General features: G+C 29.0%; 1 protein-coding gene across 11 annotated transcripts in view; it reads left to right on the top strand.

The window, feature by feature from the left end:
- The window catches only part of LOC105147763 (Glycerol kinase 2), a 51,170-nt gene extending 34,109 nt beyond the window's left edge, over positions 1 to 17,061 (top strand). For 9 of the 11 annotated variants that reach the window (XM_011059005.2, XM_087416629.1, XM_011059002.2 and 6 more), the window contains 10 exons: positions 3,506 to 3,585; positions 4,187 to 4,445; positions 4,701 to 4,918; positions 5,343 to 5,555; positions 5,636 to 5,746; positions 6,146 to 6,402; positions 7,085 to 7,290; positions 7,406 to 7,549; positions 7,657 to 7,743; positions 13,979 to 17,061. In XM_011059005.2, the coding sequence (XP_011057307.1) occupies positions 3,511 to 3,585; positions 4,187 to 4,445; positions 4,701 to 4,918; positions 5,343 to 5,555; positions 5,636 to 5,746; positions 6,146 to 6,402; positions 7,085 to 7,290; positions 7,406 to 7,549; positions 7,657 to 7,743; positions 13,979 to 14,076 (1,668 nt within the window). In that variant the 5' untranslated portion in view covers positions 3,506 to 3,510 and the 3' untranslated portion in view covers positions 14,077 to 17,061. Of the gene's footprint in view, positions 1 to 455; positions 773 to 3,505; positions 3,586 to 4,186; positions 4,446 to 4,700; positions 4,919 to 5,342; positions 5,556 to 5,635; positions 5,747 to 6,145; positions 6,403 to 7,084; positions 7,291 to 7,405; positions 7,550 to 7,656; positions 7,744 to 13,978 lie in introns of those variants that run through there. The other 2 variants (XM_011059006.2, XM_011059003.2) reach the window with 2 other exon arrangements.
- The last annotated feature ends 1,918 nt before the right edge of the window (positions 17,062 to 18,979 follow it).

Raw genomic sequence — 18,979 nt, 5'->3', positions numbered from 1 at the left:
TGTTTGGCGAAGCTTGGTGCATACAAGAGTGGAGAGAAGGGGGGCAAGTAGGTTTTTAGACTTTAGGTTCAATAGGTTTTTAGAAAAACATAGTAAAACACATTTTTTTTTGATCGATTCATTTTTATTTCTCAACATAGTCTCCTTTCAGCTCGATACACTTGATCCAACGATTTTCCAACTTTTTCAAGCCGTCCGAATAATATGATTTGTCCAACTCTTCAAAATAAGCCTCTGTTTCGGCTGCTCTCTGGTAGTGAATCTCTTTTCTCCGAACCATTTCTTTAGGTTTGGAAACAGGAAATAGTCGCAGGGGCTAAATCTGGCGAATATGCTGGATGGGGAAGCAATTCATAGCGGAATTCGTTGAATTTAGCCATCGATGCCGGGCACGTGTGGACCCGTGCATTGTCTTGATGGAAGAGCACTTTCTTCTTCGCCAAATTTTTTCTTTAAAATGTTGTTAAAACAGTTCAATAAGACTGTGTAGTAATCGCCATTGATCGTTTGCTTCGGAAGATAATCGATATGAATTATACCGCGTGCATTCCAAAAAACTATGGTCATCACCTTTCCGATTGACTTCACGTTCTTCGCCTTCTTCGGAGCTGGTTCACTGATGAAGTCCATTGTTTTGACTGTTCCTTCGTCTCAGGTGTGAAGTAATGGATCCATGTTTCGTCCACAGTAATGAATTCTATGAAAGGATATATTTTTCAGCTGGTGGAATATCATAAGAGGCGGCATTAACTATGATTACATGTTACCGAAGGTGTGTACACAAGATTAAGCATATCAGCTGTTTATATCGAAATAAAAAATACATTTTTTCTGATAGCTATGTCGACGATAAAAAAATTTAGTAAATCTTTCTAGCTCGTGATATTATTTATAAATTTACCGATCGTTCGTACCAAAAGACACATTTGAAATGAGTGAATTGTTAAACAAAACTATGGAACAATGATTTTCAAACGCTAAGGGTGGATTTATATGAAGAATATAAAAGTAAATCTGAAAGTTGATCCGCAACAAATATAGTTAGTCATGTAAATTATTAAGTATTGATACATATGAATGGTGTAAAAATTCAGTGTCAGTAAATTAAATTCAGTGTTGTAACTTTAATCTATTATTTTGCATCTTAACATATCATTTCGGATTTTAAACGTTTTTGAATATACAGTTCGGTGTCTAAAATTTTAACATTCGACCAATCCAAATCATGATTACTATGCATTCTATGTTCTGTTATAACTGAATGATTTTTCGTGTTTCTTTTAATATTATTCTGATGTTCAGAATAATATTAAAACTATTCTGATTTTAAGTCATCGGTCAGTTTGTCCAACATAGATGCATCACAATCATTACATAAGAGCATATAAATAGTTCTTTTTGAAGTCATTCGATAATGCGCTTTGATGATAGTGTTCATCTTATTCATACCAAATAACGCTAGCCTTACATTCAAGTCCTTGGTAATGTTTTTGAATTTATCTGAAATTGGAGGTACGTTTAAAAAGACAAATCAAGGTGATTTTTTATCAATTGAGTCATTGGCAGCAGTTATTTGTTTGTTGGTTTTTTGTTGATTAAAAATTTAAGACGAGCATTAATTATCTCAAACATTAAAATTTAGTGGATAGGGTCGAGCAAGGTATTTATGATGGACTTCAAATTTTTTTCGTGAAATTTCGGATGTGATAATAAACTTGATCAATCACCTCTAATTGTGTCCTTTTTTGCAACAAAGGATGTAGTGACGTATAATTTAAGTACTTCTGAAAAGGTCGGTTTATGGTACCAGTCAATTTCAAGAAATTTATTGTTGCTGATGATCGTTGACGCCAAGAAAATTAATTCTTTTACCTCAATGGTAAATTGAAGTCCTGGATGGAAAGAATTAAAAATGTTTAATATATCATTCGTCATGTTCAGTGGAACTGTTGTCACAATATCGTCAACGTATCTCATATAAAATAATAACTTAATATTAAATTTATCAAGTGTGTGTTTATCAATTTGGTTTCCAAATCTAGTAACACAAGATCTGCTATTATTGGTGAAAGAGGGGAGCCCATCGGGATACCAAACTTTTGTAGATAGATCGATATCAAATGTAAAGAATGTGGAATCCAAAACAAATTTTAATCCTATGAAAAATTCTTCTTTGAAAAAGTTACACTTTTTAGATATTAAAGATCATCTATTATTGATGCTGTCAAGCTAATTTTAAAAGAATATTTATAAAAAATGAAATAACTACCGCGCCTGAACTGACTACAGCGCCTGACTCCTATTGCCCTGTCATCTCCAAATTTCTTTTGAATAGTAAGGAGTCCTTGTAAATTGATTTATGTTTTATTAAATCTTCACTGGAGAAATTGGTTTCTGGAAAGTAGAACTAGTTTTTATCATTTCTATCACAAATATAATATTAGAGAATACGTTTTAATATGTTGTAATAGACAAGAATTTTTTTCTCAATTAGTTTATCTATAGATTTATAAATACTGATATTTCAATGTATAGAAATCAATAATCGATACATATACAAGAACTTGCAAAGGATATAGAAAATTTTCTTTCAAAAAGGAAAAACATTATATTAGGATTTAATCCTACTAGGCAAGAAAAATGAAATGTGCATGTAAATTTGCGTAAATGATTCTTCTTCCAAAAATCGAATTCCATGTCCCGTATATTTGTTTTATAGATTGATGAAAAATTGCATTCGGATAATGCGCTATCAGCGCATTACTCATTCTGTCTTTGTTTTACAATATCTAATGAATAATCTAATGAATAAAAGTAGAATGACATAGTAGCGTGTTCTTTGAACGTAGACAACACGTCGAGAAAAAATGTGCTTGTTTTCTATTTTATTGTTTAAATTATGACCTAGGAAATTAAAGAATAAAAAAAAAGTTTTGGATTCCACAACTCAACTTATTGTTAACACAGGTATCATAATTTATATATATATATATATATATATATATATATCATAGTTAAATTTATTTTTTCAATTGAAGAGCTATTAACATTATTAATAAATTTCACATTTAATAGAATTTGGAAATTATGTGTTTCAATAAGTTCGACTGTTGTGACAAAAAAATGACAATTGGCAGTCTGGAGTATTTGACATGATTGTATGGATTAAAAAAATTTTTTATAACAATAACCTGAGCGTCAAGCTCTTCGAAAATATAATTGTAATTGAGCGTGAAAAATGTTTTATCTCATTATTATAACGTGAATAAAATTTATTCGAAATTAGATGTTCTCAACATGTATGAAAGTTATATCACATATTAATTTTGCAATACTGAAAATGATGTAAGGCCGAAATGTCTATTGTATTGTTTGTATTCTATGGTAATCTATTAAAATATAAATATTTCGCTATTCACATCTTGCGCTTGTGATATGCCTTTTCAATCACATTGTTTTATTAAATGTGTATTAAAAACTATCTAATGATCATCATTTTTTTTAGATACAATGACGAGCACAGTGAAAAAAACAGGACCCCTTATTGGTGTAGTTGATGTTGGCACGCGTACTGTTCGCTTTGTGGTAAGATTATTGTAAATAGTTCAAGTAGTTATCAAGTTATAATTTGCCTCTAAATTAGTTATAAAATTAGTTATAATTGCTTCTAAATGTTTATCGAAATTTGTTGTGAAGATTCTGCAATTCTCATTGTCATGTGATAAATAAATAATAATTTCAAATGTCAATGTAATAAATAAAATCAAAAGTGATATAATATGCTGTTAACGATGCATATAAATAATTGTAGCTAAAATGCAACAACAAATTAATGATTTATGGGAGGCAGTATACATAGATTGCGTGAATAGCAAATAATAACGACAGTGTTTTTCAAACAGATTTTCATGAAATCGTAAAACTCCCGAGTCTCTGAAATGTTTAATCTGTTAATAAGCTATTTAAACAATTACACAAATAAAAATAAATTTTAATTACGAATTCTAAAAGTTATGTAATTGTTAAAAAAATTATTAATAAAAAAAAATTTTTGTTTAATTATATTTTCATATGATGTAGGTTTTATTAATATTATTGAGAGATCGATTTTCTTCTTTTATGAATATTCGTGCACTTTAATTTTATCGAATCATTGTTTAACAGTTATTGTAAATTGTGTTTGCAGGTATTTAATGCAAAGCATGTTGCGGAGGTTGCATCTCATCAAATCGACATAGAGCAAATCAGTCCGCAAGAGGGGTATATAGAGCAGGACCCCAAAGAAATTCTTTTTGCGATAAAGGCTTGCATTAAAGACGTAATTCACAAATTAGACATACTGGGTATGAAGATTGACGAAATCGTTACAGTGGGTATTACCAACCAGAGAGAAACTACGATAGTATGGGATGCGATTACCGGTGACCCGCTTTATAATGCTATAGGTGAGTAGATTCGCTTGTGTTTAATCTATTTGCGAAAAAAAATTATTTTTGTCTAAAAAAAATCTGAAAAGACTAGTTTATATTAAACATTTATTAAAGACTTAAGGTCTCATTTATATTTTAATTAATTTATTTCAAAGTAATTCAAAGTAATATAATTCTTTTGAAATAAAAACAAAGGGAGAAAAATACCTGAAAGAACTTGAAGTTATTTGATTAATATTCGAGCAGTTTTTGAAACGTAATTGATTTTAGTGTGGTCCGACATTAGAACCGACGTGATTGTAGACCAGATTATAGCAAAGTTTCCGGATCAGAATAAGAATCATTTGAAACCTTTATGCGGTTTGCCCGTGAGCCCGTACTTTTCGGCTTTGAAGATTCGTTGGTTAAAGGACAATGTGCCGGCGATAAAGAAAGCAATTCGTGAGAGACGATGCAAAGCGGGAACCATGGATACATGGGTTGTTTGGGTATGTGCCGAAGAGATATTAGCAAGGCATTAGTAGGAATTAACAAGTATAACTAGGCTTATCCAATTAGTGTATTAATTAACACTCGCTAATATTTATGCTTGCTGTATCTTGAGGAAGGAAATTATCACTAATATTAGACAGTAGTTGACATTAGACGACATTAGACAGTGCATATTACTGTATATTACAAGGATTGTTATATTAAATAACTTATTTAATATTTGAGATATTATATATACAATATAATATTTTTGCGAAATTAGCGTACAAATTCTAAATCTTTAATTTACTCTTTTATATGTATCTGATTAAGGAAATTAAAAATCGTATACTTTACACACACACATACGCGCGTGCGCATGCACTCAAAATGAGAGAAACTACATGAATTGATATATAATTAATTTAAAAATTATTGCAGAACTTAACGGGAGGCAAAGACGGTGGACTATATATCACCGATGTTACGAACGCGTCGAGAACGATGTTAATGAATATTGAAACGCTGTCGTGGGATCCTACGTTATGTAGATATTTCGAAATTCCTATGCAAATGCTGCCGGAGATCAAAAGCAGTTCCGAGATATATGGCAAAATCTTGATTGGTCCGTTGTCTGGCATTCCGATATCTGGTGTACGTAAGATCTCGTAATGAAAATAACAGAAAATAACAGATATAGAATATAATTTTATTACATTTTTTTTCTTTATTAGATTTTAGGAAATCAACAATCTGCTTTGGTCGGACAAAATTGTTTGAAGAAGGGTCAAGCGAAAAATACGTATAGGAGTGGCTGCTTTTTACTGTGTAACACAGGGCATACCGTATGTAATTCTTAAATATTCATAAACATATAGAAGCTTAAAAAATTTTAATTTAGATTTATTCTTCTTGATCTCATTCATATTAAATCTTTTATTAATTATTTATTTCACAGAAATCATAGTGCAATCGAAAAGAAGGTAATTTCTCATGTAAGTCGAAAATATACAATAAAATTTTTTTATACAGAGCTGTATTTTCGAGAAAATCGAGTTTGAATATCATCTTCAATTAAGAAATAATATTACACGTTCGTTCAAAGAAGTGAAGAATTGTAACATATTGCTATTGATTACACAGAATATATATTTTCAACTTATGTCTACATAAAGAATCACCTTCTTCCTGATTGTATTACGATTTTCAAAACATCTGTATTATCTGTTATGTATTTCTTTCAGAGAGTATATTCTTCTCATGGATTGGTTACGACCGTCGCATATCAGTTAGGTCCGAAAAGTCCACCTGTTTACGCATTGGAAGGTTCAGTTGCAGTTGCAGGTGCAGCTATAAAATGGCTACGGGATAATATGAAGCTCATAAAAGATGTTCATGAAAGTGAACATTTAGCTCAAAGTGTATTTAGTACGGGAGACGTCTACTTTGTACCCGCCTTCACAGGGTTATATGCACCTTATTGGAGAAAAGATGCAAGGGGGTTGGTAGAATTTTATAAAAATTGCTCGAACTATTTATTGAGTTTTTGTTCTGTAGATATAAATAATGTAGAAATTGAAATTATTTAGAAACCCTGGTAGAAAAATATTGTTGAAATTATTCCACATTTTGGAACACTTTTCAACAAAATTTCAGCATTTCACAAAATTTCAATTTAATTTCAGCGATTTTTAGCTGAAAAATTCATTTTCGATAAAGTTTCAGAAAAATTTTAGCAAAATTTTTAAACAAATTTCAGCAAGAATTTTAAAGAAATTTCAAAAAATTTCAGAGAAATTTCGGTTAGATTTCAGTGATTTTTTAGTATATTAGCTGAAAAAAATTCACTAGCTGAAAAATTCACTTTCAGTGAAGTTTCAGTAAATTTTCAGCAATTTCGCTGAAATGTTTCAAAACGTGGAATAATTTCAGCGAAATTTTTTCATCAGGAAAGTTATTTAATAAATTACATATGATGCATATTATAATATTTTTGAAATATTTTGTTTGATCGAAAGTTTTCCAGACAAAAAGTGTCCAAAATCAGATCATAAGGCGTTCTTTGCGTCTAAAAGACGACTTAAAGACGTATCTTATGTCATAATTTTAGACTTTGTGTTGGATTATAATGTCAAATAAGAGTTAGTAGATGTATTTGAAAAAAATCTACTTTTTTCTTTCAGAATAATTTGTGGACTTACTGCATTTACCACGAAGCAACACATAATTAGAGCGTCCCTCGAAGCAGTATGTTTTCAAACCAGGGACATCCTTGAAGCGATGTACAAAGATTGCGGATTTCCGTTAACGAAGTTAAATGCAGATGGGAAAATGTCAACTAACAATCTGCTTATGCAATTGCAAGCCGATTTATGCGGTACACCAGTATGTAAGTATATTGGCAGCATTTATGAACTAAAAATATAGCTAATGTGATAATATTTTATTTTAATTCCTATCGTAGAAATTTCTATTTTTTGGAAATTAATTGTTTCGACTAATAGTTAGGTCAACTATGCCTAACATCACGGCTTTAGGTGTAGCGATGGTTGCCGGACATGCTGAAGGGATAGATGTTTGGGATTTGGAAGGCGAAGAAGTAGAAACAGTACCAACCGACACTTTTCTTCCAACTACCACACCGGAAGGTAAATTTTCGACTTGAGTAATTTAACAATTTCATAACTTATTTTTCTGAAAATATATAATATGCGGTTACAATGCAACTTTTGCTATATCTTTCCTTTTTTTGTAGAAAGAGACGCGAGGTATAAAAAATGGAAGATGGCGGTAGAAAGGAGCCTAGGTTGGGCGACAGGCAAAATGTCCGACCAAATGACAGGTAAATGTAAAACCATCAAACAATCCAATTTCAAGATGTCTGGTGTGATTCAGACTGCTAGTTTAAATATTCTTCACTGTCTCTTTGACACAGAAACAATTCTTTACGTTACTTTTTTTTAAATGTATTACGTATATAAATGTTTGTATATGTATATATAAATAACATGTATATACTTGTACATACATATATAATTATTAAACGTAAACATAATCAAGTGTAGTTGGTTAAAAGTAAATTTGATTACAAAGTTAATATTGTAAATAATAATTCTTATCTTTTTTTATTGTTAATTCACGTCTGTCGTAATGCATTGTTCTGTGAATGCTTCTTTCATAACGGTTTTTATTTTGCTTAAATTTATGTATTTTTGTTGTGCTTTGTATCTATCATTTCTACATTTGTTTATTCCGTTATACTTGTGTAAATAAAAGTTGATTTTAATTTGCCCTTCTATGTATAAGAAAATATTGAATTGAGGGTTGATTAATATTTTATCATAAGACTATCGTATTTATGTGCAATGTATATTACTCTTGAGTTTGTTTTAGCAAAAGTTTTATATTTAAGTATCTAATGTATTTTTAACATATTTCGTTAGATTTTAGACAATTTATATGTATACTCTGTGATAATCATTTCTGTAAAGTAAAAATTGTGTTTGTATTTGCGTGTGCGTGCGTGTATGTAGTGATCACAGATTTTGCCGTCCCCAGGCATTTAGCCGCCCCCAGGTGGCTTCATTAATTTATAAATTTGATAAAAGGAAAAATGATTTATACCTTCGCATTAGGTGGTAAAAACATTCAATAATTCTTAATAAGTAATATAAATATGTAACAGTAACACAAGTATATGACCCTACTGAAAAAAATCGTGTCACGATGTTACACGATATAAAATCATGTAATTCAGATACATACAAATCACGTAACGAATTGTTCCAAATCAGTACATGATTTTTTTAAATGACGTAATTTGAAAATTACATGATATTAAAAATAATTTCATCACATGATATTAGAAATAATTTCATCCATCATGTGCTTTTATAGTTGTCAAATTTTAAAGAATTGAAATAGAAATAGAAGAAAAAAGAACATATCATCAAATTACGTGACTGTTCAAATTACGTAATTTTAAAAAATCACGTACTGATTTGGAATCCGTTATATGATTTACGTGTTTTAATTACATGATTTCATCATGCAACTGTTGACATGATTTTTTCAGTAGGGGAGCAAAAGACAGATTACAATTGCTAAAACATAATCATATTTCAAATAAAATAAAATAAAATATACATTTCGACCAAACAATTAGGTCGTTATCAATGTTGTTTCGGTAAATATAATAATAGTTACATCCTAATGGTTATACATTCGCAAGTTGGACGATTTGTATTCTAATGGCTATAATGAGTGTGGTCAATTTGCCACTACAAATGCTTCAAAGCATTTGATTAATCAATTGGAAGAAAGAATTTGTCTAACTGATCAATAAAAAAATGCTTCGAAACATTCGTAGCTGATAGAATACATAATTGAAAGAGAGGTCGTACAATTAGTTTGCAACAGTTGCAACAACTAACAGCATTTTAAAGCATAATGTCTATACAAAAATTTTTAACAGTCTGAGCATTACATTGATTTTGTAACTTTCATTAAATTGCAATGGACATTTCTAATTCGTAAACATAGAAGATTCTTATGAAGACATTCTCATGAACAAATGGCTATTATGTTAGTCCTTTTTGAATTTCAAGCTAATTGTGCGACCTTTCTTTCAATTATGTATTTTACACCAATTGATATTTATGAAAATAGAGAAAACATGCAGATTTTGTACATTAAATTGCGTATTTTCTTTTTATTTTATTTAACTAAATTAATTGTAATTGGGTGCGGTCGAATTACCGCTACGAATGCTTCGAAGCATTTTTTTATTGGTCAGTTAGAAAAATTCTTTCTTCCGATTGATTAATTAAATGCTTTGAAGCATTTGTAGTGGCAACTCGACCATACCCATTATAGCCATTAGAATATAAATCGTCCAACTTGCAAATGTATAACCATTAGAATGTAACTATTATTATATTTACCGGAACAACATTGATAATGACCTAATTGTTTGGTCGAAATGTATGTTTTATTTTATTTTATTTGAAATATGATTATGTTTAGCAACTGTAATCTGGCTTTTAATCATACATCCTTGTGTTACTTTTATTGTTTTGATATAAGTGAATTTTATACATATATTTAGTTTTATTAATATAAATATAATACATTTTTAACTGTATATTTAAAATATCGTTTCTATAAAATATACTTAGTGCAAAAACGTTAGATTAACAAATTAAAAATTTATTTTAAGTGTGTGAAAATTTTGTCTTCAAAAATTTGCCACCCTCATAAATTTGTCGCTCTAGGCAAGTGCCTTGTTTGCTTATGCGTTAATCCGACACTGTGCGTGTGAGTTCTGTGTAACAAGTAGAAATTATATTAATTAAGAAGCTCTCTAAAGTTAAAAAAATAGATATCATATTTAAATGCAATGACAAACATTTATTAAATCAACACTAAAATTTGAGAATGACTATATCTGAAAAATTTATAAGATTCAACAGTATATAAATTCGATAGTAATGATAAACTGAGTATATATCTATACTGAGTACACACACACACACACACACACGCACGCACGCACGCACGCACGCACGCACGCACGCACGCACGCACGCACGCACGCACGCACGCACGCACGCACGCACGCACGCACGCACGCACGCACGCACGCACGCACGCACGCACGCACGCACGCACGCACGCACGCACGCACGCACGCACGCACGCAGAGTGTTCAACGTAATGATCGCACTTTTCGGACAGTTCGGACTTCCGACAGTTTAAAAAAAAAGTTGAAAGGTGAATATTATCTGTTTCGAACAGGCTATAATATGCAATAAAAAAATTAAAAAAATTTTTTTAAATAAAAAATCAAAGTCATCTTAAATTTTTTAAATGGCACCGTACATAATTCTTCATAGTTCTTTTCATAATATTGTAGGGGTCTTCAAGACGGATTCGAAATGTCTTCTTTATGGTGTAATATTGATTTTATTACATATTTTATTAAATAAGTACATAATATGTATGTATTATAAATATCTATTAGTATAGTATCATAAGCATAAATCAGTTTAAAAAAAAAATTGAAAAGTGAATATTTATTTGTTTCAAACAAAACAATATGCAAAAAATATTAAAAAACTTTTTTTTTCATAAAAAATCAAAGTCATCTTTTTCACAAATTTTTCAGATGGCACCATACAATTTTTTTCTATATATTATAGATTTATGCTTATAATATTAGGTGTAGTAAAAAGAAATCCATTATTTTTCCAATAGATGGCTTTAGTAATCTGTATCTCGTCTACGCGTGTATTTTAAGCTACATCTTTGGCTACATATTAATAAAAACATTTTATTTATATTTAATTATACATATATAATTTTACATATTAATTAAAACATTTTATAAAAATATATTTCAAATACAAACATTCGCTTCGCAGGGCAAAACAATATTTCTTTTTGCAAAATTTGTTCATTTCGTGCAAAAACACGTCGAATAAGCTTAGTTTTCGAGATTGGACATGAGAGAACTAAACTTATAACATTTACTACTGAGGAAAATCTCTTTAAAGGAATAAAATTTTGAGAAGTACAATAAGAGTCGTCACTAAATGAGTCATATAGTTCCATGCTGTGATTAGTCTACTATCCCCATCCGTTCATTTTTTAAAAATATTAACAATAAATGATAACAAAGGCACATAAACAAAAAAAATTTATTGGACTTTATTAAGTAAGAATTACTATCTAAGTAGAAATCAAATATCTCAGACAATCATATACGATTGTAAAACAAAAATTTTAAGAATAAAAATATTTACTTAGATGTACGATTTTTTAAAATTATGGCAAAACTTCTATCATAGACGTGTTCGCAACAAGATATCACAGCAGATTTTAGCGACAGTCGCTGCTGCGTGCTCAGATACGTTTACGCATGTCTTGCGTGTTTTGTTTTTAATGTAACCTCGATTATTCTACTTACCCCGGTCTCCCCTACTTATTTAATAAAATATGCAATAAAATCAATATAACATCAATAAAGAAGATATTTCGGTAATAATTTGAAAACCCCCCTACAATATTATGGAAAAAAATTATATGGTATCATTTAAAAAATTTAAGATGACTTTGATTTTTTATGAAAAAAATTTTTTTAAATATTTTTTTATTGTATGTTGTAGTCTGTATAAAATAAATAAATATTCACCTTTCAATTTTTTTTTAAACTGTTGGAATGTCTGGAAAGTGCGGAAACCGCTATGCTGAACACGTATATATACATTACTGTTAAAAAAAATTACGGCGTAGACAAATTTTTGGCAAAAATTGGTCAACTTTGACTGACAATAATTTTACGACAAATTATCGTAGGAGAATGATTTTTTTTTAAATTAAGTTTTTAATTTAAATCAAGTTTGAAAGCTCTACTTTAAGACGCTACGGCCAGATTTTAAGTTCAATGCACCCCTGCCATTATAACTTTCAAAATATGAGGATGTGTTTTTCATATTGAAAATTGAAAAGTTTGACGGACTACATAGACTTTGTAAAATTTTTCTGATGGGGAATATCATTTGTAGCGGCATAAAGTTCGAACTTTTCTCTTTAATTCAAAAAAAAGATTGAGTTGCAATTTTTTTTTCGCAAAGTTATAGCATTTTAAGATGATTGTATCACAAAATAATTTTTCTTAAGATTTGTTTGAAGCTTTTACTATTTGAAGAGATAATGATATTTTCTATACATACGTATCATTTTGAGGAGGGAGGGGGGAGGGGTAACCAGGCATGTTCAAAAGATAATTTGAAGTTAGTATTTTTAATATGCGCTAGACAAGGAGCGACAATACATTTTCAATTATATATAGCGCAAAAATAGTATTTAGAAATTCACTCAAAAACTGTAGATAAATATAATACGAATCTCCTAAATCTGAGAAAATATGAGGCAAATATTAATTATAAAACCGTAGAAAGTTATTTCACTAATATCCACTTCGCTTATCAACTCATTCTCAAATAATGGCACATAATGGGGAAATAAAAATTACTGTTCAAAAATTGCTGCGGATCGCAATTTTGAACAGTAATTTTTTTCACCACCGAACGGTGCCCTCATGCGCTGGCGCTTCGTGCGATTGCCCTCTCTCTCTCTCTTACAAGCCGCTTCTATGTGATATCACCTTAAAGTTACCCTCGCATTTTTTACCGATATACTACCAAGGTAGTGTCAATAGTATACTACTACTATACTATAGTAATATATTACTACTATATACTACTATATATATGTCAAAAATACAAAAGTAATTTAAAGTGCTGTAACTTTGCGAAAAGAAATCGCAGCAACTCCCTTTTTTCTTTTTTTAGGGAAAAGTCTGAACTTTATGCTTGCAAATGGCATTTCTTAAAAAAATTTTACAAAGTTCGTGCATTCCATCAAACTTTGTAATTTTTAATATGACAAATACGCGCGCGCGCGCGTCTTCATATTTACAATTATATTGGTAAGGGTGCATTAAACTTAAAATCTGATCGTAACGTCTTAAAATAGAGATTCCAAGCTTTAATTAATTAAAAAAAATAAAAAAATAAAAAACGTTATCTTATGATAATTTTCGTAAAGTTATCGTCGGTCAAAGTGGGCTTCCTTTAATCACTCAGGTATATGTATATATTGTGTAATAAGCTAAATTATTTGATAATTTTTTGTTGTTCAAATTTAAAAAGCAGTAATTTTTTAAATTTTCTTTCGAAACTTTATGTACCGATTTTCAATAACAGCTTTTGACATAAATGTGTAAGTTTTAAAACACAGCATTAATTTTAAAATAATTTTAAAATAATCGCATAAGAAATTTTAAAAACATGCGATATAAAAGCAGAATGTTCCTGATGTTTAATGAATTAAAAAAAGGTTTTCTTTGTCCTATAAAAGGTTTGAGACATTAAAGTTATCGGACATAATATTTAAAATAATAAAAGAAATCAATACTTTTTTCAAATGTTATTTCTATTACGTTCCCTGGTTTTATATCACTTCCCTCGTATTTAAATCTTACATCTAATGTATATTTTTTCTTGATGTTTCAGATGAAAGATACTGCATACTGGCGTCCATTCCTGCCAGTTGGTTTTTAATATCGAGCTTTATTCTTCTGCGGTTAAGTTATTATATAGAGAAACGGTGACAGCAAGTCAACATTATCGATACGCAAATTCCCGTAGACAGTGGATAGTCCTAATTGCAACTCATTGCAGAAAAAACTTGAAGTGATTGTAAAGCTTATTCATTCATACATACATCGATATAACGACGTAATGTATTATGAAATGATCAGAAAGAAAATATTGCTTCTTTAAATATGAGTTTCATACATTTCGGTGCGGTTTATCAGAATTACATTCATAATATGATCCTCATCCAGGACAAATATGCTAATCATTGGTCTTCGGGTTTAGAAATGAATAACGCAATCAGCACAAAATGTATATTATATGTGTTTATTTATAATCTTATTTTCTGTGAAATAACAATATCAGATTTCTTGTAGGAGATGGATAGAATTTTTTGTGAGATTTGTACTTTGAATTTACTTCGCGTGCACATAATTTCATCTTTGTTATTATTATTATATTTATTGTAAATACCATATGTATACAATTACATAGAATACGGAACTATTACTTTACTATTTTATGCATCTGACGCTTATTGCATATAACGCTTTATTTCCTTTAATCATTCAGTAAAAATTCATGCATATAAATATATGTAAATATATCCAAACATACATAAACATAAATAATTATATATGAAATGTGTCTATACATTCAGTAGTCATACATTCTTCTTTTTTTTTTTAAATTACTGTTTAATATAAGAAAAATAATAATAATAACGAGAAAACATAAAAAATAATTAAAAGAATAATTTTCATATTGTTTCTTTTAGAAAAAATCAAGTTTGGAAAAATGTAAAAAAATCGCTCATAATATATAATTATAAATAGTAACATATAATTATAAATAAAATATATATAATTATGTATAAGCAATTCTTCTATATTTTTTCAAACTTGTTTTTCTTCTCAAAAATACAATACGAAAATTATCCTTTTAATTATATTTTGTTTTTTCTCATTATTATTATTTTTTTTACACTAAACAATAATTTTACGAAAGAAAAGAATATATGACATGTATAGACATATTTCATATATAATTATATACGAGGGCGGTCCGATAAGTACTTAGCCTACAAAAGAAAAACGAAAATTTTGGAAAAGTGGCGATTTATTTCTCAACATAGTCTCCTTTTAGCTCAATACACTTGACCCAGCGATGCTCCAACTTCTTTAACCCGTCTAAAAAGTACGTTTTCTCGAGGTCTGCAAAGGCCTCCGTAGCAGCGATGACCTCCTCGTTCGACTGAAATTTCTGCCCGGCGAGTGACTTTTTCAAGTTTGGAAACAAAAAGAAGTCGCACGGGACCAAATCTGGAGAATACGGTGGATTGGGCAGCAGCTCGTAGCCCAATTCGACCAATTTGTCGAATCACCGACCGATATTGCTCTTTTTCCATTTTTCTAAAATCCGCGGACACGCTCGTTTCCACACGCAGTCAAAACAAAACTACGAGTTCGATTCGGCTGAAATTTTGACAGTGGCCGTCTACGAGAATGTACTACACGTTAGTAAATTTCTCTTGCGATAGTGGCTCCATCGGGCGTTGAGGCTAAGTACTTATCGGACCGCCCTCGTATTTATGTTTGTATATGTTTAGATATATTTATATATGTACGTGCATGAAAAATTTTTTACCGGACATTTATATTGTTTATGATCCATTTCAAAATAATTACTCTAATTGAAAATAAAATGTTTTTAAGTCTCTTATGTCTGTTTTTTTTATTCTTGCACTAAACTGTACTAAAATTTTTCTTGCTTTCACCAAATATCAAATATATGTCGAAATTTTAGTTCTATATTACAAATTCCATCAAATTTAGAAGATCAACGTAGGTTCTCGAGCTGATATTATAACTGTTGTTCTCTTTCGATGCTATGTATGGTTACTTATTTCCATTTTCTCCATGTTAAGAATCAAAGGAGGACTTTGTTAGAACCTCTAAAAGAACTTTTAAGTGCTATGCTTTTTTAGAAATTGGATATTCAGAAATTTATATTTCCTTATCCCACATATTCAATTTGCATTTAATGCGACTCTGTATTCTTAAGATGAAATACATTAACTACATAATTTACTTATTAACTGGCAGATGGAACGTGTGAGATAAATGAATAATAAATGAATAATTAAATTAAATTAAATAATTAGACAATTAATTTTATTTCTTTTGTGTATAATCTGTTTAATTAATGTTATTATTTATTGTTTTACAAATAGTTTTATATTGAGTTGAGGCTACATACGAATATATTTTTTTAAAAAGTATAATTTAACATTTAATATGATATATTGATAATAATGTATGCTACATAATATAATATAGAAATATTAATTTTTACTTTTTTTGTGACGTTTTATACTATATTTCTTATTTTTATTCCGATATTTATTTATACATATTTATTTACATAATATAAATTCTTTACGGGTAATTAGCTTTCTTGCTTTCTTCATTGCCCATTCTTAACAATTAAGAGCTGCTGTTTTTATATATATATTAGGTGTTGGAATTAATTCGTAGCGTTTTTAATGAAAGAATGTTATTTATTTCACATGAGCATTAAAAAATACATTAATGAAAGTACTTCCCATCACTTGTAAAACGCTACGAATTAATTCCAACACCTAATATATTTTTTTCTTTGTGCGCTTACGCACGCGTATGTGTATGTGTGGTGCGTATACACATGTATGCGTATGATAAATAATAAATATTAATATAACAATAATAATAATTATATACTAAATAATGTTTTAATAATTATATACTAAATTATGCTTTAAAAAATACAGCATTGATTGCTGGTTGAGCATTTCTTTTCCCAATCGCAGAATAATTAGCAATGCTCTCATTATACATCTCTAAGAGAGTTTCTCGTATAAGTATTTTCCAATCGCACTTATTATATGTTTTCCGTTTTTGATTTTAATTCAATGTAAGCAACTTTATCACGTGGTAAATAAAAACCGCTATTTTGTGATATTTCTATCTGTAATATCATTTAAAAATTAATTAATGGATTTACATTAATGGAAATAAAATGTTTTAGTAATATGTATACACACTAACCAAATTATATAATTTCCAGGATTAAACATGTGTTTAATCATAAGGTGGAACCTGAACAAAAGAAATAAGACATTAAGACTTAAGAATCGACCGGTATATGAATCAAACAGGATGTCTTAATGTTTATACACGCGGCCGTATAACACGTTCTTTTTATATATATCAGTTATTGCGAAAAATATTTTCGAAGCCTTAATGGTCGAGTTGGCTATAAGACACTCTTGCCGGAAAATCGAGAGATCCCAGATTCGAATCCTGGCTGAGGTAATATTTTTCGCAATAAGTTCTTTACAGATTTTCTAATTTAATTTAGGAGAGATTATTAGCGTTTGAAACTGATTGTGTTGAAAGTCCGAAAGTTATCGGCGCGCAATCATATCTGAAATAAATTGATTTAATAAAATAATATATGTATTATTATTCTTGAAACATCTAACTTTGACTGTGTTGGCGTTTTCTATTTTATGATAATTCTGGAAACTCGAAATTTGAATGTTGATCAATCAGATTACGTTTTGACAGAATTAGGGAATGTTTCATCTCAATTGCGTATTATTACGAGTATTGTATTTGAAGAAATAAGATAATTAGTGTAATAAAAATAGAATGAAAAAAATCAAATATGTATCATACTGGAATGTGTATTGTCTCGAAACACTTTACCGTAAAAGTTTCTATATTATTTCTATTAGATTTTGGTTCAGATTTTGATATGTATGAATGTTTCATAGCTGCAAGAAGAAATTCTTAAAATTCGATATCTCGTTTGGTAACTGGAACTTAATGAAAAAATATAATTATATTATTTAATTATATATATGTATATATATATATAATTTATTGTATTATTTATTATATTATGCATTTATATATATATATATATATATATATATAATATAATATAATAATAAAATAATATATTATAATAAACAATACAATATATATATATATATATATATATATTTTATATTGTTTATTATAATATATTATTATATTATATTGTATTATATAATAATATATTATACATATATATATAATTTTTATAATATGAATAATATAATTGTCAAGAGAAATACAATTATTTTTTGTTAATATAATTATTGTTATTTTTAATTTTGAAAAATAATAGAATTACTATTATAAAATTGTATACTTGGAATATATCCTTAAATAGTATTAATTCTGCAAATGTCCATGCTGCACTCTCAATATGTATATATTTTTTTTTTATAGAATTGAGATTTATTTGTGGAATCCGTCGATAAAGTATCATTGTTACTACTCATATCATATTCAGATTCCGTACTACTTACTGAAGTATCTCTTCGCAGTTTGTATCGAAGTTTCTCTTGCATTGCTCTGTATTATTTGTATTTTTACTCAATTGGCTTTCTATATTATTTATGTGTAATGCTTCTTTGTTAATTTCTTTGCATGGTTCGAATTTATCATGAAAGCTCGTAGTACGCGATTGAGATGAAACATTTCCTAATTCTGTTAAAATGTTATTTGATTGATCAACATTAAAATTTCCATAATTCCAGGATTACCATAAAAATTGGATGATTCTGTGTCATTATACAATTGATAATCCGATATAGCATGATTTTTACAAGATACCTGGCAAGTATTAAAATTCGTAGGTGTAAGTAATAAGATTGAGTATCGTTCGTAATTGTTTCTGGTTTGTCATGAATTGTTTTTTCTGAAATATTTTGTATCGAAAGGAAAAAATATTTGACTTGCAATTAGTTGACTTGATATGATTGACTTGTCCAGCAAAAATGTAATTCTTTCCGGTAATGTCTGGTCTATTTTGATCGCATAACGG

This window comes from Acromyrmex echinatior, chromosome 2 (genome assembly GCF_024713525.1).
Source record: "Acromyrmex echinatior isolate Ae372 chromosome 2, ASM2471352v2, whole genome shotgun sequence".
NCBI lineage: Eukaryota > Metazoa > Arthropoda > Insecta > Hymenoptera > Formicidae > Acromyrmex > Acromyrmex echinatior.
This window is presented reverse-complemented; position numbering and strand designations above follow the sequence as displayed.